We start from the raw sequence: 27618 nt of genomic DNA on the forward strand, positions 1-27618 counted from the left end.
TCCCACGTTTGTCCTTTCAGATCAGTTTTGCAGGGTGCAACTGAGAGGAGCAACTGAGCAGTGAGAGCCAGAGGCAGCTCTGGTGTTAGGTCTGGCCTCCCCCCCACTATCACTCCGGGCTGTTTCGGATTTTCCTGAAAGACTACCTCAGGTCTCTCAAAGATCAAGAGGATGGGGAAGAACATTGTCCCATGTAGAGTGAGAGCACTGAAGCAGCAACAACCTAAAAAGCTCTTGATTTTTTGCTCAAGCAAACCTCCCTTTAATTTCCCACTGTGGTTGTTTCCCCCACTTTAGCTTATGCTCTGGAGCTCCCAAGGGGAGAAATACCTGAGCATGCTCAGTATCTAGGTCAGCTTCTTCCTCATGGACACTGAAAGTAGGAGATCTCTGGAGCTCTTAAACACCAACAGATGAAACAATATCCTAATTACTAGAAACCTCTAGTATGCTAAGTTTACAGTGCTCAGACTGTGATGTGACCATATGTACTATGGGCTGTCTTAATTCCTCAGATAATTATTTAGCATCTTGTGTTTCCTCCTACGTCTAGTGACCCTACTTTGCTTCTCTGGCATCAGACCAACAGAAAAACAGCATTTTCAGACCTGATAGTAAGTAGAGACACCTGCAGACCCAGCTGATTTAGATTTCAGATTGGAAGCTCTGATTTAGACTTCTGAGGTGTTAACCTCCAAGCTGTTGTTACTAATGACAGCTGTCATCACACCTAATTTTCATGTTTGTGAACACTGCAAACAGTGCTGATTTGCATGTTTGTGAGGAAAAGCATTCTGATCCTATAATGAAATTTGTGCATTTGAAAAGGTGGAAATGTGGCTTTTTGTGGCTTGAATTATTTTCTTTGGTTATGTTTGCTTCATGTTTTCTTCATCAGTGGAACTGTCCAAACCATAAAAGATCCCCCCCCCAAAATACCACAAGTACACAGGAGTGAAAAAAGGAGCTTTGTGAACTCTTTATACAAGAACATTACCCTCAAGTATGTAAACAGAGCAATTGGGTTTAACTCTGCCAGTGAAAGATATGCCTATAGGCTTCAAGAGAGGGAACAAAACAAAACTAATAGAGAGTGGATAAAGATTCAGAAAAAGAAAAAAAAAGACTGTTTTTAACACTTGCAATCCTGATTTGCTTAAGGCCTCTTCCAGTGCCTCAGTTTCCCTCTCTGTAAAGTGAAGAAATCCACTGATAAATGTCAGACTAACATAATGATATCATTACTGCTACCATTAAACCTTCAGTGGTAGCCACTAAACACAGGGGAAAAAACCAAACAAGAAACTAACAAGAAAATAAACCCTGAACAGATTTACTATGGGTTTTTTTTTCAGCTCCAGTTGTAACCAGGGCATAACAGTGTTAGTATAGGCAGAAGTATAGCAGTATAATAGTAAGTCAGGTAGGTACTTACCTTGGGAAACGCACTCCTTGCCTATTAAGAAAAAGAAGAGCAAACTACATGGTTGGTTCCTAATTTCCGTGCTCTGGGTCTCTGTCTGGAACTGCTACCACTGTACAAACCTGAGATTGCTCTCCTAGTTTAGATGTTAATTAAGACAGTACCATGTACACTTTGGTTGTATCAACCCACCTAAACTGTTACTAGTTTAAATGAGATGTTTAAAGGCAATTAACATTTAGAAAGGATGCACAAAAGGAAGGATGATCTTTACAACAGCACAGTCTTGAATGCAAGCACTATGTTCCAGGCCCCATATAGGCACTCCCTACTGTGCTAGAGTTGTCTGCTTCACCCCAGAGAAAACTGCTGGCTGACCAGGATATTGAATAAAGTTCTGCTTTAGGTTACTGTTGGGAGCAGATGACTTATTAATCTATGTTTAACAAGGTTTATAATCTCAGCACACAGCAAATACAGGTTTAGTAAGAGAATAAATCCTAACTGGGACAAATGGGTCTTGGTGCATAGTTATGCTGCTATCCCAGTAACAGAAAAACTCACCAGGATGGTACAATGAGTAGTCTTAAACATCTCTGCCAGGGCCAGAGCCCCTTGGGACTGAACATCATGCCAAAATCTAGGAAAACACAACCTTCCCCCCATGGAGCTCTGACCTGATTTGAGACTAGAGGCAAAATATAAAATTGCAAACCGTAAGGGGAAGGAGAAGTAGGAGAACAAGATTTAAAAAGAATGCCCTGAATTCCAGAAGAGGCTAGTCTCCATCAGGACTTTTCCAGGTTGTCATCTTTTAAATTAATAGCCTGATGTCAAACACTTTCTCTCTCAGTTTAAGGTACTCTGTGTCAGGCTGTGTGCAGGGAGAAAGGAATGAAGCACAAGGCTGTCTTTGACCTCCTGGCAGGGCTCCTTGACCACTGGGTGCTGCCCAGTGATTCAAACCTGCACCACAGCATTTCTGCTGCTGTAGGGCCACTGCAGCCTCCCTCCTGCTTGCACTGCCTATCAATCACTGCTCAGGCACACCAGCTGTGCTTGACACATGGTGCCCCAGGGCAGAGAAGTCACAGCTCAGTACTGCAAATAAGTGTGGAAAGGGGTAAGTTGCTGTAGTGTGTGAGAAGCTTTGCACGTAGCACATGGACATACACTGAGCTAGGCACTCAGTATGCAAGACACAGCAGAGCTGATATGAAAGGTCCAGGGTGTTTGCATTACCGTGTAATTTACCCATAACTGTATAGCTAATTTCTTCTACATGTCACAGCAAAAATATGTGAGGGGTTTGAAGGATGAAAGGCCAATGCCCTTACAGATTCACCAAAGGAGGCCATGGATAATGGCAATGAGGGAAGCAAACAAATGGATGCTGAGCCCTGAGTCCCCTAGTAGAAATAAAGTAATAATAAATTAAAATCTGTGTGCAAACAGGACCAGGCTTAGGAAAAACCCTTTCAGCAAAGAACAACCTTGAGTGGTTTAAGACAGGAGATGAGCTGCCTAAAAGACTTAAGTTGTGAAACGTCATGGGCAGAAGTAGTTGAGGACTTCCCCTATAAAAAGTTCAATTTCCCCCAAATTGAAGCTTTCTGTGAAAAATGTCTTGCTTTCTTATGTTTTTCTCCTAGCTTGGTGGCTCCCAGAATATATCATCCCTCATCCTGAATTTCCTTGTCTTCTGGTTTCCTGATACCTCGTGTACTTTGAAAACCCAAGGAGGTAAGCAAGTAGAAAAAATACCCCAAAATATATTTAGTTTAAAGTTACTTTTTTTTGAGAGAGAGAGACACATTTTAAATAAATAAATAAATAAATAAATAAATAAAAAGAAGAAAGTTTCATTTTGTGGTTCCCTTCCTCCTAAAACTTTTCCTCCTTATTTGGGAAGGGAACTGTCTCAAGGTCAAAATGTTTTGTATGTTGCTGAAGCCAAAAATAAAAGTAATTTTCTCCATCCCTCAACACAAGTCCCATCCAAAAATCCAAAAGGCAGGAAAAAAAACCAACCAACAAGTAAAGAACTATCTAAACAAAGGGAAGAGAAAGGTAATAGACCAATGGACAGGCCTGAAATATGTTTGGTTTGCATATTTTTTACATTTTGAAGGACGTTTTTGTTAGAAGGGAACCATAGCATAACAAAAAAGAAAGTTTATAGCTGTAATAGTATGCAAGAGTTTGAGCCAACCAGCTCTGTCTAAATGTGCCTGAAGGGTTACCCCAGCCCAGGCAATAGCTTCCAGAACTACAATCCAAAGATTACAACTTTAAAAAACAAGCAAGAAGCTTCGTGTAAAAGCTCCCTACGAGGAATATGAAACAAAAGAAGTTGCTTGAAAGTCTCCCGTGAGCTAAATCACTGTATTTAGTCCTAAACAGTGCACAACCTCTCTTCCAAGGACAGAAATGTGAGAACTTTTCTGTCAATTTAGTTAGATAGGGCAGCTACTGAAAAAAAGGCATAGCCAACAAGAGATGCTAACAGAGCAACGAGTTGCTGCAGAGCCCAACTGTATGGAGCAGAGCTAGTAAAAATAGTTTGTGGCATGGAGAAAGGTAAAGCTGCTAGAAGGAGGAGACCAGCATGAGAGAGGAGCAGCTAGCAGAAACAGGTCATGGTGCTAGATCAGCTCAACCTAAATTGGACAAGGCTACCCAGCAAGACATAATAATCTCAGATCATGAGTGCAATTAATTACCAATGGGGGAAAGTAACCAGCTGGCTGAGCAGCTGCCTCACAGGGGAAAACACAGTGAAATTGTTATAGTTGTACTTTAGGAACCAGCTATCATTACACTCTTTTTTTGTCTGGCTAGGTTTTTTCTCACTTTAAAGGAAATGCCTTTTGTTGGCCATCAGTCAAAAGCATTATGAAAGGGACTGATCATTCTGAGTGACAGGCAGGATCATGAAAAAGTTTGGAGGTCATGTGAGGAGACAGTTGGGAGAAAAGATAAAGGGAAATAAATGGAGTAGAAAATAATTACTATTTTGGACTCCTATACCAATGCCTAAAATAGCATGTTTACTCCTTAGCATAACAGACCCTTATTTCATTTTTAGATGGTCCCAAAAAAAATCCTGTAAGACCTTTTCACAAGGGGTTAGACTGGAGTAGGAATGACTTAGAGGGTTTAGAGTAGGGATTTGTGAGTCAGACATCTCGACATTAAGGGTTCTAGTCATGAAGCTTTCGATGACCTTTGGCAAGTTGCTCAACATGAACCTTTTAGAAAACCTATAATCCTGAGATGAAAGAACCCACAATAAGCAAGAAGTACTACTGTTACTTTTTCAAGTTACAAAGGTGAAAGCCTTCTGGCATTCCAGCCCACGTTTATTCAAAGACCTTCTTTTCCTGCGGGTTCTTGGTGATGATTAATCATTCTAGCAACTGCTTTCAAAAAATTTACATATTGGAGAAAACTCGTTCTCTTCCTTCATCATTGCAGCCCTAGTATTCTTAGGCCTAATCAGTAACAGACAAGCCTGATTCTTTCTCCTCTGCCATGACAATGAGTGCCAACGATGCCTTTCAGAAACAATAAATTGCACATCATATTTTCAGGGATGCTGACATGCAGACAATCCTGGAATAGAAATAGATGAGGATATGCTATATAAGGAGGATGCTTCTGCTTAAGCACAGCAGCAAATCTGAGCAGTTTGCCTAGGACTGACTTCCTTGCAGTTTGCTGCAAAGCATATCCTGGGCTAGAAAGCCCCTGAACGGCCTAGCATGATGGCTAGAGGTGTTCCACACCATGCAGGATTGGGCTTTTCCATCCATCCTAACACATCTAACCCAACACTGAGTGAAAGCTGAAGGTCTTGTCTGAAGACACTACCTTATCATTATTTCCCTGACAGTCAAGAGTAAGAAAGCAAAGTATCCAAGGTACAATTCAGATCTTAGACAGACTGAGTCATTCTCTGAAGATGCCAGTGTCACTCTGTTGTCTATAAAAGGAGACTACGCATTAGGCTCCTGACTTGGATGATTCAGTTATACTCCTAAAAACAGGCAGGATAAATCCAGACCATGGACAGTTGCATCTACCTACAGAGAATAAACTTCTCCATTTCTTCATATGATGAATTATGTCCTCTTCATCCACTATGAAGCAGATCCAAAACCTCGAAGAGTCAGTAGGATTTTAGAGGGTTTCCAGAAGGCCTTCTTAGAGGTTCCTAAGCTCTTGGTAAGAACCCAAACATAAGCAATTCAGAACACAACAAAACAGACCATATAGAAGACAGGAAATTCCATCCAAATATGAGGAAAAACGTATTTACTTTAAGGGTGACAGAGCATGGGAACAGGCTGCCCAGAGAGGTTGTGGAGTCTCCTTCTCTAGAAATATTCAAAACCCACCTGGACACAATCCTGTGCAACCTGCTGTAGATGAACCTGCTTTATCACACGGGTGGACCAGATGGTCTCCAGAGGTCCCTTCCAGTGCCTACCATTCTGTGATTCTGTAAAAGGACTAGGTCTTGAAGGACAGACAGGTCTCTAAACAAAAAAAAAAACAACACCACCATACAAAGGTTTGATTTTTTTTTTTCTTCCCTTCAGTTCCTCTTCTCACTTCAATAGGTTCAGAGATCAAGCTGGCTGGTTCAGATTTCTTCAGGTCCTATTTCACAAGACATCTGTGGAGCTCATCAAAGTGTTCTCATACTGCTTGTACATCAATGCTAAGTAAACTTCAGTTGGTAACTGAAGCTGGCCCCTGAAATTTGATATCCCTAGCACTACTGCTCTGTGTGTAAATTAAAAAGTTATTATTATTATTTTTTAATCAGTAGCCCTTTACAAGGACAAAGAACATTTGTCTTCTTGGCTTAATAACTATACAAAAAAGAAAGACGCAAAGGTTGTTTCCAGATCATTTCAAGTTACACTTTAAATCAAATTATGAAGAGGATACTCTATCCTCTTCAAGGCATATGAGGAGGATAGAGTATTGTTAATCAGCAACCCTTAAGGAATTTCCAGAATAAATATCATCAAATGAAAATGTAATAATTTAAACCTCTGGTTCTTTATGAAGATTTTTTTCACAATAAATACAAGATAACGCTGATCTATATTTAAAGAGCACTGTCAGAAATTTAAAACAGAGCTTCCTTTCTCTCATGTGAGTTTGAAGTATTTAAAGCAATTAACTACTTAGGCTGATAGCCTGAGAAATCTCTGAGGGGTTCTTACACTATGCACTGATCACTGGCTTCAGGGCACAAATGTGCCAGGACAGAAACACAGAGCCTAGCTCTGTACCAACAGCCATTGTCTGAACATGCTTATTTATCAAAGCACCACATAGGTGCACTCCTCTCTTTGGAAGCTATGCTGTGGCCCTTCAAAGGGCAGATTTCTTACACCAAGGTCACAGGTAAAGAGGAAAAACACATGTTCTTTCTTTCAGAGGTGGGTTTTTTTTCCAAGAACCCTGTCCCGTTTGGTTTGGATAACTCTAAGCATACTGTCCATAAATGCTCCATGTCTTTGCAAGCTAAAGGAACTAGAGAATCATCCATATGAAATCATCAGACACGGAAGAATTACATGGGCAATATTCTCTTTCTGAGCATGGCTGCCTTGTATGACAAATCCAACACAACCTGGTCACTGAGTAATAGAGATTGTACAGCTATGCAAGGCACTCTTACTCTGCTAGGCTCTCTGCTGCGACCAAAGTTTAGAGATAGGTATATAGCCAGTAGAAATAATCTGAAAGTCCTGCATAATCCCATATCACTGTGGGTTCAAATTAAGAAACAACAGTCCTTTTTTAACACCTAAAATAAGCAATTAATCACTCAGCAATCCTTGTGTTATTTAAATGGCCATGCCATTATTAATTCATTTAATAGTATCTGCAGGATACTAATCAGCACAAATATACCACCACTTCACTTTCAAATAAGTGCTAGTGTTGGTTACTTGTTAGTCCTCTTCAGAAGATGAGTGGGGCCACAAATCTTATTTGCCTACACTTGCACTCACACTGCTTGAAAACGTGCCAGTTCTTTTGGCAGGAACAAAAGGAATGGAATGAAAATTGCTCTAAAGAAGCAGTTGCCAAGATGTCTCATTGCATGGTCTGTGACAAAGAATGGATGGAAACAAACAAACAAAACTTCCTTTTACTTTAAATGTACCATCCTTTACTGCATAAATAATAACAGACAAGTACTAAATAAGAGGCTCTTAGGGACATACTGTGGATTTGGAAACACATGTACATATTAAGTTTGTCCTTTAGAACTACATAGGTAAAAGTTGTATGGTCAATACAGAAAGTAAGTGGTATGTTCAATCAGAATTATGTAGTGAGATACTTATATGATGTAATAAACCCAGTGTGGACACTCTGACCTCAACAATTGCTGGAAGGATGGGATTAGTGAAAACAGAGGTATTTGTTTCTCAGTCACGGATAACAAAAGGTTGCTTTCTCTCCTTTTACATCCTATTGGGAGAAGGCTGCCAATTAGTTTCACCAGTATTGTCTCCAGAGTTCCTTTTTCATTAATTTTTGGGGACAATGCAGCCATAGTTAGAACCTCTACTCATACCAAGTAATACTTCACCCTAACAGCTAGTGAAGTCACATATTCCTTCTGAGCTCAGAAAAAGTACAACAGCAATACTTTGAAAATGTAAACTTATAAGTAACAAACATGAAGCACATCTCATCCCTTGAAAAATGTACCAAAGAGGATGTGAAAATTCTCTAGAATGCTTTGAATTGTAATGCTTTAATTACTGAATTGTCAGTGGTAACTATTTAAAGGCTAAATCTGCTCAGATGGCACACAGAGTGTGTGATGTATTTTTGCAGGATGCTGTGGCTGAAGTCATATGGTAGTAAATATAAACTTGACTTGATTATAATGTTCTTTTTTCTTAGCTATTGTCTAAAATAGATCTTTTCTTTTACAAGACTCGGTGAAGGTATCATTGTAAACAAAGCATAAAGGGAGATTTATAATCTGATTTATTCTGTTTTTGAAACAAATTATGACAAGTTGGAAAACTACAGAGTTTTTAGGAACTCTTCATTGCCTTGAACTGATCAAAACAACTGAGTGTATGTGTGCATGTGTGGGGAGAGGTACAGGCCTAGCCCTTTAGAATCTCGTGTGAGAGCTGAATGAATGATAAACTGCTCTGAGTATCCTAGCTGGGTGTTGGCAGGACATTTTTCCATACAAGTGATATCAGGATCATGCCCTGGTCTGTTTTCTTGACCAGTAAAAACAGACACATTACGAGTTAAAGTGCTTGGTTATGAAGACAGACAGCCTTTCCTCTGCAGTACTTTGCAGTCTCCCACAACAATGGCAGCTGGTAAATGTAATGATATCAGTATGGCCACATGGCCTTTTTTATCCATCACCATAGCAAGATAACCACAAAAAGAAACCAAAGCTCTGTCCATTAATGTATCTAGGCATGAAGCCAACAGAACGCAGATCAAAAATATAGAGAAATCCAGGTGAACCTGACAGTGGTCTAGCTTGACCTTTTCAATAAGAAAGAGGATTTGAGACATTGCTACAGCTGGTATGGCAACAGTCCCGGCTCTCTTAGTACCTTCCTTCCCTCTTGCCAGTAAGTGTTTGTTAGAGTCATCTTCCTGTTTACCACTGGTCTTTATCTGGCAGGAGGGGCCTGTTTCATTTTGCCATGCAGAGCCATCCCAGGTAACACAAGGCTTTGTATACAGCTAAGAAACTCCACCAGCATGCAGAGTACCTCTACATCCACCTATTTTCCAGCTCTTCCTTTACAGGCAACCATCACAACCAAAAAGAAGCAAGAGGGAAGCAGCACCATGAGTGAGTGACCTAGAGAGGATCATGTGAATCTGTGGAGAAAAAGGCTGCTTGTGCCAGGCTATATACGTTGGTGTTTATGTATGGAAATGATGGAAAGACTGAGAATTTCCATGAGAAGGAATGAAGCTTGCAGAATAAGAGTAGAAGTTCGACTATTCTGCCAAGAAAGTACTTTGAAATACCAAGTTCAAAGCTTGCACAGACCATTTCAATAATGCATCTGATGGGTCTCCATTTTCCTTCTACTTTAATAGGTATGTTTCAGGCTTCACAGCTTCACTTGAATGAGTTTATGAGCTGAGAGAATTCAGTCAGAATTCTTGCCCATATGAAACAAAGGAGGTGGGAAGAGGCAGTGGGGTGAAGTACAGCATTAAAAACAGACTTGAGCTATTTCTAAAGCTGCTTGGGCACTTCTGCTTATGGCACAAGCCTTATGCTACCCTTGGTGTTTCACAGTGCTGTTGTTCAGGATGTAACACTGGAAAACAGTGGAAGTCAGAGACAACATCAGAACAATTTTAAATCTCAACAGAAATGAAGACGGTATCAATTTGCTGGTAAATAGTCTGCAGCAAGCGAAGACCCAGAGCCAGGAGGAGCAAAAAGGACATTCATACTAAATGTCAAAGGGATATTTTTGTTCCCTTGCAGGGCAGAATCTCAGCACCTCCTCCCACTGCTGTGTTCTGAAAGGGTCAAACAGCAGAGCTTTTCCATATCTGAAATGACAGCATCTAAAAACAACCAAAGCAATGAAGCATTTTACACACTCAGCAATCCAGCATTTTTATATATTTCCTAAAAACTTTTGGTGTTAAGAGTTCCTTGTCAGTTCCTGCCTGTGTAGAGCCTCATAACAGTTCACAAATTGTCTTATCTGTTATCCCTCTTTTGTGAATGGTGCTCCATTTCCTGTGAAGGGTGCAAATGCAGTTTCATGCCATGTATTTTCTTTCCTTTAAAACCTTCATAACTCATTGTCCTTAGCACACCATTATTTACCTTGGATCTCATGTGCAAATTGATGGAATTGTATTAATACATAGATGGAATAGCAAGTACTGTAAAATGTCTGATGGAGCCAGGTAGTGATTACTTGCAATGCCATTTTATAGCATAGCATTTCCTACATTAATATTGTAACTTGGCAATCCACAGTGTTTATGTAAACTTTTTTTCTTCAAAAACACAAGTTGTATTTTGGTTATGACATGACTGTAAGGATGCCTGCCTTTCTATCTCAGAATCAAAATTACTTTTACATCTTTTAATTCATCCTTTTCAATGTTTTCAGGTTTTGTGCAGTTCAAACTGAAACCCAGCTGGAATTAAAAGCATTTCCTTGACAGTGGGAAGCTACCTGAGAACACAGCCCTCACCTGCCAGTAATGCTTCCAGTGTGTACTGGCCTTGCAAGTAGTGCAGAATACACCAGGAATAATATGAACAAGCCCTGCTTAACACAGCCTAACCCTCAACACCAGTCCAAAAGGCACACATTTGGCCTACATAAAGCTTCATCCTGCTAACCAGTTTTGCAAGATTTCCCCATGAACACTTGATATTGCATGACTAAATACTTGATACCTCTGGCAAGACTAACTGGAGTAGTTAAGTAAATAATAACTAATCTCCTAAGATTCATGAGAATCTCTTCTTGGAGATGTATCTCTACCAAAAGCTATTAATGCCATTAATGGCAGACTGAGAGGATACAAAATATTCTGGTGTCTGTATTAAGAACATACAAACACAGCGAAACCTGTCCCCAATCACATCTGCTTTTAAGGCAAGATTGATGCCGAACAGCTGACATGAAGAAAAAGGTATAGATGAACAAGCAAGGGAGTGTAAGTTCTGACACAGAGATCATCTTTCACCAGAATTTTTACTGCATTGACAAACAGCTGGAGAGGGTGAGCCATGGGCCATCCTGACAAGGAAAACTGCATCTGTCAGAATAAGCTTAATTTTGAGCTGGGTGGAAAGGGAAGAGGGATCATCTTTCTTGGAGAAGCTACACTGTATCATGACTTGTCTAGAAGACAGTGAAGTCTAATAAACTTGGGGCTCTCCTGACAGGATTTGTTCTCCCACATCTTTTCTTTTTAGAATTAAACCAGGAAGAACTTAAAGGTTATTACATTTTAACAAGATGAAAAATTATTATATTATATAGATAAATGTTACTTATTATTAGTGACAACATACAGGTAGACAGCTTCACCTGCCAATTGATAGGCATTTAAACAATAAGCATAATAGGAATTGCACGACAGATATATAGGAGGTGATTATTTAAAAAAACCAAACCACCATCAACATCCTCAAATCTTCTCTTGGAATCTACACTTCATGTTTCTGTTTAGCTAATAATTTCATTTATGAATTACAAAGCATTTATCTTGAATAGTACAGATGTTTAGTGAACAGAATGATTCATCTCTTCCTACCCACTTTCTAAGTAGGACAAAGAGATGCCTCCAGGAAGTGTGTGCTAGGACAAAAACGTCTGTCATTAAGTTGTTGCTTCCCAGATAATAACTACCCTTTAAGAGAAAAAAATGGAAATATTGCTGCCAAGAGTACTTACGTAGAGTGATGCTCTCTAAAGCGACTGTACCCCAGTGACTCTTACTTCTTGTTTCTTTTCCTCTCACCAAATTTTACAGTCCTCGCTCCATTTTAAAACCACTAGCACAGCCTTATTGACTTGTATATGTGGGGAGGAAAAGCCTGAATCGGTTTCATGAATGCACCTCATAAACACTTCCTCTGATTTCAGAAGTTATAAGAAAAAAAGTTTGGGGTTGGAAGGATTGAACAAAAGTGTAAATCACCCTAGGGGATGAAGAATATCTAATGTAATATGGATTCTGATGGACATTATATACCACAAATGGCAAGAGCATGAAAACATCAGAATTTACAGCCCTTTATTCTTGAGCTTTTAACCCCAAAATTGTATTAAGATATTATGTCAAACTTCATATAGTTTGCAAAGAGTTTTCTAACTGAATTCCAAGTACATGCTGTATTTAATATATAGCTCATGAATTTCATTACTGTGCACTATGTTTGCTGACACATAATGAAAATGAAGTTGCTTAAATTAAACATCTGCTATATTCACTCTCATTTTCAGCTATATATATGGCATGAATACTTGTATGATTTTATAGGAAAAACTGAGCAGGTAGAAGTTCTAGCAAACTTTTTGAAATTGCCAAAGAAATAGTCATACATACTTGCAAAGAATATCTACAGCTGCAGTTCTATCTGTGCTGGTGTCCTTCGACTATGGCATTAACAGGACCACAAATTTGTATTTTGAGTAAACATTGACTCTCTCCTGTCCTTGTTGGCTCACGTCTATTTTGCATGTGACAGCTTTGTTGCTCTGTCTCCGCCTCATTTTTCACTTGGAGGAAGGTAATGACATACAGAACCCCAGGGACATGAGAATGCTCCATAAACATGATTAGAGCATTCAGCCTCTTCATTTAAAGCAAGTACCATATTGCTACCAACATCTGCTTCGGGCTGTAATTGGGCCCTTAAACAAACCACACAATCCTGAATGAGCAGAGTCCTCTAACACTGTTGATTGCGTGTTTGGCAGCTACAAACATGGCACCTCATACCGTTAGTTACGCTATTGTGCTGGTATCCAAACGGATTCCTTTTGGGAGAGAAAAGTTATTCACCTGTAGCCTGAGTTCTCAGAGGTGACCCTTTAGAGTATAAACTGTACTTCTGTGAGGAGGGCTCTGCACATTGGGGTGTGCAGTTCATATGAGGCAGCAAGCTCATAGCACAGGTACATGGACTCCATAAGTGGTAACAACGTAATCATCTAAACACCACCACTAAAAAGTCTGTGTCTGTATTGTCTCCACCTAAGAAGGTGAAATACATGACAGTTAATTTCTTTTCACACATGACATTGTTTTCTGTTAAACATCACTTTCTCAAGAACAGTAGAGTACCTCCAGCTAATTGTTCACTTATGAAAAAATTAACCACTGAAAATAGTATCACATTCTTCTGGGGAATGGACTGATCAATAATCAAAGTACTGACTGATTATTTCCAACATGAAACTGAGAGGTATTGAAAGGCACCTTAGGATTTTAGCATATTTCTAGCATAGATAGAGCCACATGTGAAATCTTGGTTATGGCAATATCCTCTAGATGAGTCACCAAACAATCTTTGTGGCTGCAAAGAAAGGACCCGTTATTTATCTCCCTTAGCAATGACATTACCTGTTGAACATCCTGCTGGAAAACGCAGAGCTGCAACCTTTGATGTAGCCGGACCTTTCTGTGCTGCCAGATGCTCTCTAGGCGCCGCTGGTGGTGCAGGACTTCATGTACCACATCCAACACCTGGTGAACAGCCTTGGAGTAGTTTGCAGTAGCAGTGAGGGATTCAGAATTCCCAGGGCTCAAGGGACGCTGTAGGACATCCAGCAAGGCTTTTCCATCCTGGCTCACCTAAGTGAAGAAATAGGTCTTCTTCACTGCACTGATAATTAAACATCCAATAGCTGACAGAGAGCAGTCTAACCAATTCTTTTCCTCATGTGTGTTTCCCTTAATTTGTAAAAAAGGACTCATAACATCTCTTTTTGACTTGTACCTACAGATTCAGGACTTGCCATTTCTTCTTAGTGGGCCTGCTGTGCCACTCAGCAGGAGCACAGACATTGCACTGCTGGGACTGCATACATAAAGACAGAGATCCCAAGACAATATTACGTTCTGACACTCAGGCAGTGAAAATTCTTGACATGTACTAGTTGATGGCAGGTGGCATTTGCAACAGCAGGCCTACTTTTGTGAGGAGGTGGCATTTTAAGAAAGCCACAGATGGCAGAGTCATTCATATTCTGTATGATAGGGGAGAGTCCTTTCTTTGAAGGATTACTAAGTATATATATACTTTGAGAGGTGTAACATTCAAATTCTATATTTCATTGAGTGGCAGTGAAAAATAGATTAGTAAAAGATGGTGATTCTTTTCTTCCCCAGGAAGAGCTGAGAGGGACCTAGAGTCTCCATTTTCAATGGACTACAATGTTTGTTGCCAAATGCAAAACCCTCTGCATACATGTAACCATTTTTGAGCATATGAAAACACATTTGCAGATACAGAGGCATTTGGGCATTAAAAAAAACCCAGAATGCCAGATTTTTTAGATCAGATTTTTTCCTGGAATATTCCTGCAGCAGTTTCATACGGCAGGGGCAAAATGAAAAATGGAACCATAAAACCCAAGCTGCTCTTAACAAGTGTGTGCATGCAGTGGTTCTCTAAAAATGTCTTTTTGAAAGATTTCAGTTGCAATTTGCAAAGTTAAACTATGTTTTTTTTTTTCAACAGAAATGGTAAATAAGGAAACCATTGGAATCCCTCTCCTCTTCCCAGCTCACTTTTCTTTTTTCCCTCTAAAACAAACTGCAGTGCGAATGACAAGGTTTTCTGAAAAGTGCTTTTATTTCTATGCAATCAAAATCACCAGTCTTACTAGAGTATGTCTTCAGTGAATGTCTGACATTCAGTTTAAATTATGAACATTATCAAAGTTAAAAGACATCTCAAGGATTTCCAGGTCTCATTTATTTCTGTAGTGTAAGTTTCTTCTTCAAATGTTGCAAATACCTTTTAATACCTAAACCTGTGTCTTTTGGCAAACAGTGCCACATCCCAGTCTGTTGTAGCAGTGTATATCTGGTGCACTTCCAGAAAAATCAAGAGAGCCTTTGAGATTTATACTGGCAAAAGTGGGAGTCAAATCTCATCATATTAGGTGGGCTTAGGCAGATCCTTGGAGATTTTTAAAATATGCAGGGCAATTTCAAATTGATTGGGAAATAACCGGAGAGTCCATACGGAGTGGCTTTCCATACTCAAATTCAGTTGGTGCTGAAGACCAGCTGGAACAATTTGCACATGCTAGAGGCTGCTGGGGTCACAGAGGGAAAGACTGGTACTCGCCAGCAGCACTGGATAGTGGTGATACGGGAGATTTTAGGAGGAAAAACTGAGATACAAGTGTTACCTAGGCAACATTATGGAGGTGGGCAATAGCTGCTAGGCTGGAAGAAGCAGCTTCTAGACAGGGAAGGAGACAAGACACATTACATCCTATTTTATCTGTGGGAAGATAATCAGCAACAATTTAATCACTGCAAAAAGGAAAGGAAGGCTATGCACACACTTGGGAGCAGCTTATTAGAAACTCACTCTTAGCACTTTCCATCATGAATGAACTATGTTCCTGTTACTGACCTTTGGGCTTACAGTGGGTCTGAATCTGTCCTTTGGTGGTGCTACACTGCTTTTAGTATAGTCCTGCTGATTTACACTGATAGAAATCACAGCAGAATCAGGACTAACAATAAGGGTTGAAAGTTTACCAGCAAGAGAGATGTGATTGCACAGACAATATGACAGACATGCTTTACTCAGGACAACTTCCCCAGAAACTTTATGCCATAATATAGACCTATTTATACCTACATAATCTCCCAAGCACAGGTCTGCATGTCAGGTTTTTTGCCTCCCAAAGGTATAATCCTGCAATTCTTCCATTTTGAGGGGTCAGATCCTTGGGTGAAATAGTCTATGTACTAAGCATGACTGATCAAAACAACAGACTAAATTCAGTTGTCTTACAAATAAATGCTCTTCCAGACCTGATTCATGGGTGAATATGGCCAACAAGACCTTTTATAATAAAATAAAAAGGTCTCAGTGGCAGGAACAATGAAGGAAATAGTGTTTTAAAGGCAATAGCTTATATGCTCCTGCTTCATCTGCAGGTGAGTCAGGACAATGTTTTCCCAGATTTGTGCTGTGAGGTAAACAGCAACTACGCTTTTGCATTCTCTCTTATCCCTTTTTCTTCTATAGTAATTAGGCTTTTATCTATTGCACCATTCCTGTTGTCTGTCTAAAAAGTCTCAAAGATTACAGGTTATGATTTTTCCCTGATGAGAGTAGCCTCCCAGCTATTCTCTGCAAAGCCAGACCTAAACAGCAGACTTCAGGTGCTTGTGTTGCCCTACTAATAATCATTAATGCAAATTAGAAGCTACTGGAAGTCTTCTCCTGCTCTCCAATTTACATGCTTGTCTGGTCCTGCAGGAGTAAATATATAGCAAGCAGCACAGTGACAGTCAGGTAACCAGTGGTATTCACTATTCTCAAGGATTACATACATATTGCAGGATTTCATATCTTCTGCAGCTCTGAAGTTCTTAGGCTTAAAAAGTTTATTTTCTGAAAGTATTTATGTTGTGAATATTACTGCATTCTCAATCAATGGGCACAGAAGGTTTGTGCTCCCAGAGTTCACCAATGATTTCAGAAAGGAAAGGAACAGTTTCACAAATAGAGAAACTACCTATTGTGCTCATTCAGTCATTTCCATGTTCTCCTGATAACTGCAAAAATAAATCACTGAATCTCTTTTAATGTGAATCTTTTGAATTTTTCAAGGACTGTGCAAGGAGACAAGCACTAACAATCCAGCTTAGTTGCACCACTTATGTCTCATGATGTATTTTTAAGAAGTACTGCAAAAGTCTTAAAATGCACCCAGCATGACTTACAGTCCCTGTAAGTGTCGATGCTGCATTTGTCAAAGCAAATTTGACCATTTCTCACTTACTTTGAGAAGTACAGAATTGCTGCTGGACTCTCTGGGAAGGTTTAACTCAACACCTGACACAACACACACACCATATGACATTCCTGTCATATGGTGATATTCCTGCATTTTGGCTTCATGCTAGAAGAAGAGCTAGAATGGGCAGTGTGCAAATGCCTCTGTAAGGAGTTACATGACCTTGGGTGAAGCAAAATTTGGATTTTGTTATGATAGTGGAAAAATCTTCGTGCTTGCAGTATACATAGCTAAGAAATAAGTTTAAATCTGTAGACATGCTATGGAGCAGGTCAGAAAGACCTCTAAAGCCTTGCATGTGAATAGACTAGTGGTACCATCTGTGGAACAGCTACAATTTGCACCAGGAAAAAAAATTGGTCTTCAGAGAAAATATATCACGCCTCTGGGAACAGACAGCGAAGTGCAGTTAATCAAGTCACACAGAACAAGATGCTCTTACCATCAACCAGGCTCAAGCCTGACTGGAGCAAACCTCTCTCTCTCTCCCTCCTTATCTTTACCAAACCAATACAGTTCTCAGCAGGAGTGTAGCAAGTTTGTCTCCTGCTGTTCATCCACTAGAAATGCTGGTGGAGCAACATAAACACACCCTGGCTAGAGACGTCTAGAGGAACATTTTTGGAAGAGGGGAATCTGCCCAAGGCATACATCTTGTGCATCTGGTCCCTCCAGCATGCTCCATGCAAAGTAGAACAAGACCACCACTTGATTCTGAGAAGGAAGAAGGCCTGTTATGCCAGCAGCTCAGCTTAGCACAGGAGAGGACTGCTTAGCTGTGGATTGCATATCAGGCCCATGATCTCTGCCTTCAATCTTTCTGAGCTTTACTCAAGTGCAATAAAGGAAAGAAGCTGAATTAATTATGGCTACAATCATGACAAAATGAGAAAAAAATAATAAAAAAGTAAACAGTCCCCAATGATTCTTTGGGCATCTCATCTTAGGTTCCTGCAGTGACTTTGACCTGTCTTGTTGTACTCTGTAACAGACTAGAATAGGTCCATATATCCTATTAAATGTTGCTTAATATCTTCTTACATATCCATATTAAATGGTTATGCCAAGGAATGTTCATTAAATCCCAAACCTCTTACAATTATCAAAATAGAAACAGAGATTTTCAAAGACTCTGCAGGAAAAGAAAGGAAAAGCTACAATTTTAATCCTACCATAGAGAGCTCTGATAGAAGAAACATTATTTTCTATGAGCAATGGGCATTATCTAGAGTGGAGAAACAGGCATGTGGAGAGGAGGCAGGACTCCTGAGTCAAATCCAGGCTTTTCAGCTCACCATGTAGCTATGGGGAAAGGGAAGAACATTTCCAAAATAAGACTGTAACCTTTCTGGCAATTCTACATTCTGTTTAAAAGTGTACTTATTAGTGCAATACTATAGAAACATTTTTCACTGCTGTGTCTGCAACAAGTTACAGCTTTCTGAGGAAGCATCAGCAAAACCAATATGCATGTTAAAGGATGCTTCTGGTAATGGGTTTTAAATTAATTTTTATTCCACAAAAACTAAGATTTGGATTGATTAAAAAAGTTAGTTTCAAATATTATTGATTTAATCAAACTTTGACTTAATTTTTAGAAATAATTTTAAAATCCAATTAAAAAAACTTAGTTTCACCTGACTAGGCACTTGTATAAAATTCATAGTTGCAACTAGAGGTCAACAGGACTGTTCTGTGTTTCCTCACACAACCTGTTGTTCCTGAGAAGCCTCAGTACTGAAAAAGGAATTGCACTTGGTGATTGCAACCCAGATTTCCTCATTCTAATCGACTAACTCCCAAAGTCTTGCAGGTGTTCAGAAGACAAGCCATTTCTACGTAGCATTCCTTACACTCATCATCAAATTACCTGCCCAACTTCACTATGTGTGAATGGCTTCCACCAAACCTAGATTAGCAAGTCCTTTTTTCTCAGCAAGTACTGAGCATAGAAGACAGTTTTTATGTTCTGTTCTGGTGTCTGTTCCATCTAAAGCAAAGTCTCTTGCAGTGTTCATAGTAATGAAGACCTGACATCTCTGACTTTGTATATTGAAGAAAAAAGTCTTTGGCACCCTCTTTTCCCATTGGCCTACTTGTGCTAGAGCATTCACAGAAGGAAAGCAACAGGAGTAAAGCTACTGGGGGCTTAAAGGGGGTCCTTGTTCAGCAAAGGCAGTGAAGCGAGTATTCTTTGGGGTGCCAAAACCAGTTCTAGATTTCATTACTGTATGGGATTGGTGGCCCAGATTTTCCTGTTGTCCCCTTACAAGCAGATTGCAAGGAGTTGCCTCCTACAGCCTGGAATAAGATCTGACTCCTTTAAAAAAGTTGCAAAAATGGAAAGCAGAACCTCATTTAGAAAAGCTAAGCTCCAAAATGCAGTCAAATATCTGTCATCACTTAACAGACACTCACATTCTTCTCTGGGAAGCACATACCTCTGTGTAGGCCTGTGTTACTTGCTCATACAGGGTCTGATGATGATGGATGGCCAGTTCCAGGTCTTGCATTTCTGAGGGGAGGCCTCCTTCACTGCACATTTTGCACCAGGCATCCACACCTGAAAGGAACTGAAACAATTCCAGGAACAATGAGCAAAGAGCAACACAGAAAAACATCTCATCAACATCAGAAAACATTCTTTGTAGAGTGCCACAAATGCCTGCAGGGTGGACTGAGGAAAACGTTATAAAGGAGTCCCTTTAGGACACCCTGGAACAGCACACTCCTGTCACCTTCTCAGTACTTGAAGAAGACCTAGATCCAAAGGAATGTTTTCTGTTTCTTCTAGATTAAAGACAAATGCTTTAACCAGGCTCAGAAAACATTTAACAAGCCATTGTATACCATGGCAGGAGGCTACAATGTTGTACTCCAAAAAAGGATGCTGCAACACCTTTAGAAAAGCCATCTGCACAAAGCACACAAGGACACAGAGCTCCAGCTCTACTTAGCACTGTCTCAGCTGTCAGTCTTCCTCAGTTGCCTACCTGTCCTTAACACTACTAATTTGGGCAACAGAAAACTCCCATTAAAATCAGTGCTGATAGTAATTTCAGGGAAAGGCAGACAGTCTGTATTCAAGTTGTTTCCAACCCACAGCCAGCTCAGTGGGATTATTAGTAGAATATCAAGCCTTTAAACCTCTGGGTCACACATTTGGTTCTTGCCCAAGTTAGCAATGATCAGATACTATTACCACCTGATGGCTGCTAAGCAGCCAATGCAAAAATGAGCTGCTGGTCTCAGTCCAGTTCCTCGTGGGCAGACATCCACAAAAAAGGAGAGAAAAATCATCACCATTGCAACTGATATGGTTTAGCACCTTGGTTGGAAGCCTTAACAGCCAGCCAGAAACTGAATGGCTTCAAGGAACAGAGGGATAGAAAAAAAACGTTTTTCCATTCTTAAAGCCCTCCAGAGCAGTTCTGATACACTTTGGCAGAACAAATTGGGGAAGTTCTCCTGGGTGCTGCCTGTTCTGTAAAAGAAAAGAGGAATTTAGCCTCTAAGGTTCCCACCCTGTTTTTCTTTAAAGCAGGGTTTACTTCAATGACACAGCTCACATATTCTTATTTTGTCCATACTAACTGCCTAATACCACTTCATTACTTCTCGTTAATGTTTTCTCTTCCTCCATATTTCTGTTAAACCCTGCCATACTTTGGGGATATTTATAATAAAGAACAGCTAATTATACAACAGATGCAGTGCCCTGTAGGATGAATATCACAAAACCAGCCCCAGGATCACAGCTTTATCCACTCCTGAAGTGTTCACCTGTGGCTTGTTAGTAAAGCACTCACTCAGCATGAAGGGCTGTGAGATTCAAAGCAAAGAATTTCAATTCAACTCTGGCTCTGGCATCAGCATCCTTTTTTCATCAGCAGTATAAAGCTATTTACCATGCTGCTGTGTAATCAAGGCTATAAAGTGTTTGCATTGTAAACACTTTTTTCAGTGCACAAAGATGTAACAAAGATAAACTCCTAAACATTCATGTCTACAATGTTCAAAACTACCAGTGAAGAAATGTGTGTTCTAGAAGACTGTAGGCAGGGATGTCAGGTTCTCTTGTGTTGGTTTGACTCCTGATCTGTTGAATCTCTTCAGATTAAATCCCCAAACACTCTTGCATAAAACTGAAGTCACCATATTTTGTGCCAAGGCAGCAGAATTCACAAAATTTCCTGTGCAGTTTTAAGATAATGGAGTTGAGATCCATCCCTTTTGGGGCTGTTACGTGAACCTTTTGGTCAAAACAGTGAACAGAAGACCTTTGCAACTCATAGACCAGTGTTCCTGCTGCTGGAATCACACTGTTATGGCTCTTATCAAAACTGCTGAATTCTACCCATTTTAGTATAAGCTCTTATAGTTATGTTACTCATATAGTGCCATATCCCCAGCCTGTGATTTGCACAGTGGGTGGGAGAAGTCTCAAGATGATCCTATGCACATAACCACATTTCCACCTTGTTGTCTCACATCTTTCTTTTGTGCATCTACTGTATGTAGACAATGTCACATCAACAATTACATCGGTGATTTCACTTCTGCCACTAGCAGGAGCAGTTGGTATCATCTGTTTTAAAAAGTTTTAAGAAACGCAGCCTGTCAGTGTTCTGCTCTGGTACGTTGAAACAGTGCATGGTGGTCTGTGCTGTGTGTAGGTTCACGTAGGAGCAGCTTTTTTAAAGGAGTGTTAGTTCATACCATAGGACTATTGCTTTGGGTATTTTGAAAAAAGCATCTATATTAATTTCTATTATTTGTCACACACTGTGGAAGACACGAAAAGCTTTATTAAATGTAACCTTTCAAGCTAGAAAGATATTCACGTCACAAAAATCACCACTTGACAGAGTTGAAAAAAAGATGCATTTAAAATTGTAAATTGCTAACTGTTCAGTTGGAACAGGAGCTGTTACTGTCCACTGGGTACTCAATACCATTAAAATTAATTGCTTAAATTTCTAGTTAGCTCATAGACTGAATAGCTCCTATTAGGAACATAAAAGCTGCTTAAATATAATTTGAAATTACAGCTTCCAATAATTGTTCATGTTTTTCAAGACTTCATGAAAGATTAAGAAAAATTTCCCCTAAAAAATGAAAAAGTCCCTAGGATACCTTTGTGCCCCTGATCTAATCCAAAAGTAAGTCTAAAGTAATGACCTACACTTACTCCTCACAAACTACTCACCTAAGTTGCAAATTCGGTATTAGGTCATGTAATAATGTATTTTCAGACCCCTTCTTGCTACTTTTCCTCAGGGACTGCTATGCTGTATGACACAGTTACTCCAAAACACAGCTTAGACATATTATCGTCCATATTTGTTTACAGTTTTGCACAGTCCTTGAATATGCATGCTAGGCCTCTGTGTGGAAGCTGCAGGATAACCAGGGTGGCTCCCCTAGGGTCCAGATAAATTAAAACCAGCCTCTAGTCTGCTTTCATGCTCCAGAGTGGCTGTGGAGAAAGGGGGAAAGGCAGCCATGAAATTGGCTTCCTCAGGGACTTATAATATCTCTTAATGCCCTGATTATTTATTTATTTATTTATTTATTTATCTATCTTGGTCTTATCCCTGCATCTTATAGACAACCAGCTTTCCCTTTCCTCCCTTTCCTCAAATTCTTTCTCCCTTCTTTCTTTTCCTGTCTTTTTCATATCCTTTAGTCAAATAGGGGAGTTCAGGATGTGCTTAGAGAGACCTAGGTGGAGATGAAAACATTAGTCTTCCTGGTTGGGGAGTAAAGTACTGTGAAACAAGTTGTCAGGGGTCAGTCTTCAGAGAATCAGCAAAAAGGTGTGCATGTGCACCTTACACCTACTACCTTCAATAGTAATTCTGCTTGTGAACCTCTGACCCAGAATTAATTGGTTGAGATCTCTCAGCTGATTGAAGACATTACTTCGTTCATTCTGACAGGATCTGTAGTGTGAGCATCTTACAAATACTTTAGCACACTTTCAGAGATCACATCCCAGAAAGGGAGGACACCTGGTCTGTCTGCTTCCCCCATCTGGGATTTAGAAGGTCAGAATCCTGTCTGGTGTAAATCAGCACGGTTGTCCCAAAATCACACTCAGATAAGGCATGTTCTCCTACATTATCTTGCAACTTTGCACCTCAGATACATCAAAAGCTACAGGAGCAGATTCTCTCTTGCATAAAAAAAAAAAGAAAAAAAAAAGAAAAAAAAAAAAAGGAGAAAGCTAGAGGAAGAAAAAAAAAGTACCAAGATTTTTGTAGCAGGTGGAATTAAGGGACATTTGGGAAACACCTCCACTGAATTTCCTGACCTGCACCTTGACCTAGACAAAGTGGTTAGCTAGATCAAACACGCAAGATTTTTCTTTTTCTTCTCTCTCTCCCTTCTCTCTTTCCTTTTCTTTCCTTTGCTCTTTTCTTGATGATGGTTTGATGGTTTAGTGTATAAAATGTGTGTTTATAAGAAGTAAGGAAGACACACACATGCAAACAAGCACACACACACAAAGAAGAAAGAAACAAAGAAAAACGCACACACAAACACACAAAGGAAAAAGGAAAAAAAAATAGCTTTGATCCAGGAACTCATTCAGCCCATTTTCATTCAACATGCCACATGCATAAGAGCCAGGAAAGCAATGTGATTCCAAGGCACGTGAAGACAGATGTGAGGTTCAATTCCCAGCAGGGTTGACTCAGCCTTTCATCCTTCCAAGCCAGACAAATTCTATTCTCTGCAGTTTTCTGTGTGGGGTCTTTAGGAAGAGACCTTGAAAAACAAGTTGCTTCCTGCTCAGCTTGCATATTATAGAGATCGTAGAGCTTTTCATAAATCTCTGTCCCGAGCCAACAACTTCCTTGCAGGCTGGGGTGTGCCAAAGGCTGAAAGATTATGGTCCTAATAGACTTGCTTCCTGTTGGCATCTCAGAGAACTTCAATCAATAGGAAGGAAGGAACAAAGAGACTGCAGCAGCTTACTGCACTGGAGAAGGAAAGACAATCTGCATATCAGATGGGCATGAGGGAAGCAGAGCACACTGGGGGAGAAATGGCTGGATCCACAACAAGACTACCTTTGCTGACAGAACAAAGGGACTGAAAAAAGATTTGATCTGACACAGAGGACTATATTTATCTTTGCTTCAGAGATTTAACTCTATTGTAAAATAATGAACCCCTGATTTGAGTAAAACAACAATAACTGGGTGATGCCAAATAATAAGAGAGTCACATTGGGAATGAATGTTTGATAGACAACAGACTGAATTATAGACCAAATCTAAACACCTCACTTTTTATACTATTCAGAGGTCAAATGACTGAATTATTAGCATTCAAGCCATTGGTTTATCCTACCAGAGCTACTAAAGCAAGGCTGAAATTCTAGTCCTGGCTAATGGGAACACTGGCTCCCACATTTCTTTTTTGCAGCAGTCTGAGTTCACAGGCTTTGCATCAGCACTTACCTTCCACTGAATTGTCTCTTATTGCAAGTGAGGAGCAACGGCTCTTCACAATTGCCAAATTCTCTTGTTTGTTTAGAAATTAGACACTAGCTTCTGTCACACAGCACAAACTTCAGTTCCTTATGAAGAGGTGCCAAGGCAAAACTAGGTTTTTCAGACCCATTCATATGATGGTAAAGAAAAAAACCCAAAGCTGAAAGTGACATTAGTGCTGCTTTTTTTCAAGTTCAAACTGAGGCAAAATACCCGCTTTGACAGTGCTCAAAAGGTAGGAAGACAAAAAAGAAATAATTCATTTCTTGCTTGACTGACAGTTCAATACAGCTTTCTGGTTTATCACCTGCAATGCTATGCAATACCTCAACAGCTCCTCATAAATTGAACATAAGACTGACACTTCAGAAAAACAGGGGATTTCTTGTAAAGAAAAAGCTGAACCCAGACACCAAACAAACAAGAAATAACTGAATTATCAATAAAACTTGAACATCCTCACTGTAACTATAGACTGGATATAAATTCTTTTTTTTTAATTTTTCTTTATGAACATATGATGACTGACAGCTATCAACATGGAGACTACACCTAACACTACAATACCCACTGTGCAAAGATGAAAGTACTTGTACTGGGCATTTTAAGATTATCAGTCCCATCAGAGCCACTGAATGTGCTTACATGAGTAAGTGCCCAGTAGGGTGAGTAATTGCTCTATTCTATGGCCTCTTATCAATAGGAAACAAAAAAAATAAAGAAAAATCCATTATAATTCTACAGTAGAAAACAAACAGCAAAGGAAATCTTTACTATTTAAGCTAAAATTTCCATACGTATATTGTGCCTTATGAGATAGTTTCTGGCTTATCACTGATAATTTCTTCTTCAGACACTTGAAGTATGGATAATTTTAGAAATATCAAGTACATCTACTTAATAGCTTTGGTATTAACTACTTGGAAAAACAAGCACACAACAACACTGAAGAAACCCCCAAAGTAGTGTTTGCCACTGGCAACTTAATATAATTAATGTATGATTACAGTTAAACCATCATCGTTAAGTGGACCTAGTTCAGGTGTAAAAAACCAGACATACCCACTAACATATTTAAAATCTTTTGTAGCTATAAAATTATGGAACAATTTTGGTAGAAACGGAAAATTTTCTTGGATATTCCTAGCTGTCTCTTAAGTCTCTACTTAATGAGGTCTAACAAATTTTGGGACTATAAAGAGCTCTGCAAGAGTAGGTGGTGGAAAGAAGTCCATAAGTTCATTAACAATAATGTGATTTGGCTCCTAGAAATTGTCTGCTGGTATGGGTTTGTCATTTGTGTGCATGTTTCTGTGCACACAGCAAACACCTCATGCACCTATGAGTGCAGATACATGCTGTTTTCCTGATCGTAGTAATCCTGAATTTATCCACAGCACTGATGCAATGTGAGGCAACAGAAATAAGGCAGCATGTTACACCATCAGTGCACTTCACTTACGATCAGATTCTTTCTCCTCACTAACACTTAAGCATATTTTCTTACCCATTTGGGGAAGATGTGCCAGTTTTTTGAGGGAAATGTTACTATTTGTTTTTGAGACATTGACCCACTAGGAACTTCAGTGCACACAAGCCAAAAGCCAGCAGGTAATAATTGCAGCATCATCATTATCAAAGCTGGAGTGCAAAGTAGCATTTAGCCAGTCACAAAACCAGCTCACCTGTTCAGCCTTCTGGTGAAAGACAGCAGACATGGCTAAGATAGTGCTGCGTTCATCCAGAGCTGCAGCAAAACTCTTCCACTCTTGATCCAGCTGGCTAGATATTTGTTTAATTTGCTGGGAAGCATAATGGCCTGCCTCGGAAAGCCTTGATGCGACAGACATGATCCGATTGATGTTGACATAGGCATTCTGAAAATTAAAAAGCACACATAAATAAAGAGAAGGAAGAACCGTGACCACCCTCTGCCTTCATTACACATTCCAAACACCATCAGTTGGAGTAAAGCCGAGCAGTTCACTGAGAGCAAACACCTGCTTAAATATGCACGAATAGCAGGCATACTACCTTCCACTCTAAAAATACATCTCTCAGGAATCTTTTTGCACATCTATATTTAACAATTCTATCTCCCGCTCTCCACTTGAATATATTTATGTGAAACTAATTTGCCATACTTCAGCTATTTACTCACCTGTTAGGATCTACACATTGCTTCTTTTTCATTATTGATATTTCTGTTGCATTACTTTGTATTTCTGGATGCCTTACCCACATATTCATAAGTGAAATGTCTGCTTTCTGTCTATTGAGAACTCTCTAACAATCCTTTATAGACGTGCAGTCTCAAGAAATGGAAAAGTCTCATAGAATTTAAAAGAGCTCATAAGGATATTCTACAGAGGAGTTTCCATAGAAATGTCTGCTAAATTATATTCTTCAGTTCAAATGTTATCTTTTCTGCAGGTTATTTTCAGAGATATCATTTAGCTACATTCTGAATTTAGAAGGATTCACAAAGCCAACTAAAAAGGGTTGCATTTTCTGTTCTTTCATAAGAATTTTCCATGATGGTTTTTAGTCGGCCTTGAAGCAGTGGAAGAATAGTTTCTTTTTGTTCCTTAAACTGAACTGTGGACAGCAATGTAATTGCATTACAGTATCCCCCATTCTGCATAGGAACATAAACCTGAAAATAAATAGCCATCATGACAACCTCCTACAAAGATGCACCATCAAAAGACAAATGACAGCTGTCTGGCAGATTTATGGAATGTCACTTGATGTAAACACTTCTCCTTTTTCTGTCCTCCTCACCAGAGAAAAGGAACATCCAAGAACTTGAAATATTTTGCTAATGGTGACTCATCACTTTATTGTCTAAAGAATTTCAAAGGGACTTTAGGAATTTAACAGAACAGAACCTGTAAGACCCTTATGCACAAGGGCAGACAGGGCCCTGACAATTTTAATATTATTGCTTATGAGCAAATAATAAATCAAAGGTAGAAGTGTTTGCTGGAGCAGGATCTCATCATAGCAAGTGGGAGCACAATGTGGAAAGGTATCTGCCAATCCAAACATGAAACACAACAGAACACTGCCAAGGCAGGCACAGGTCCAAACTAAGTCATGAAGCACAGCAAAG

General features: G+C 39.6%; 1 protein-coding gene across 9 annotated transcripts in view; it reads right to left on the minus strand.

The window, feature by feature from the left end:
* Positions 1 to 27618, minus strand: part of KALRN (kalirin RhoGEF kinase) — a 500706-nt gene that overhangs the window by 236738 nt on the left and 236350 nt on the right. For all 9 annotated transcript variants that reach the window (XM_051624220.1, XM_051624222.1, XM_051624223.1 and 6 more), the window contains exons 7-9: positions 26189 to 26380; positions 19440 to 19571; positions 13571 to 13801 (exon numbers count right to left, since the gene is read on the minus strand). In XM_051624220.1, the coding sequence (XP_051480180.1) occupies positions 13571 to 13801; positions 19440 to 19571; positions 26189 to 26380 (555 nt within the window). The remainder of the gene's footprint in view (positions 1 to 13570; positions 13802 to 19439; positions 19572 to 26188; positions 26381 to 27618) is intronic.

Source organism: Apus apus, chromosome 6 (assembly GCF_020740795.1).
Source record: "Apus apus isolate bApuApu2 chromosome 6, bApuApu2.pri.cur, whole genome shotgun sequence".
Classification (NCBI taxonomy): Eukaryota; Metazoa; Chordata; class Aves; order Apodiformes; family Apodidae; genus Apus; species Apus apus.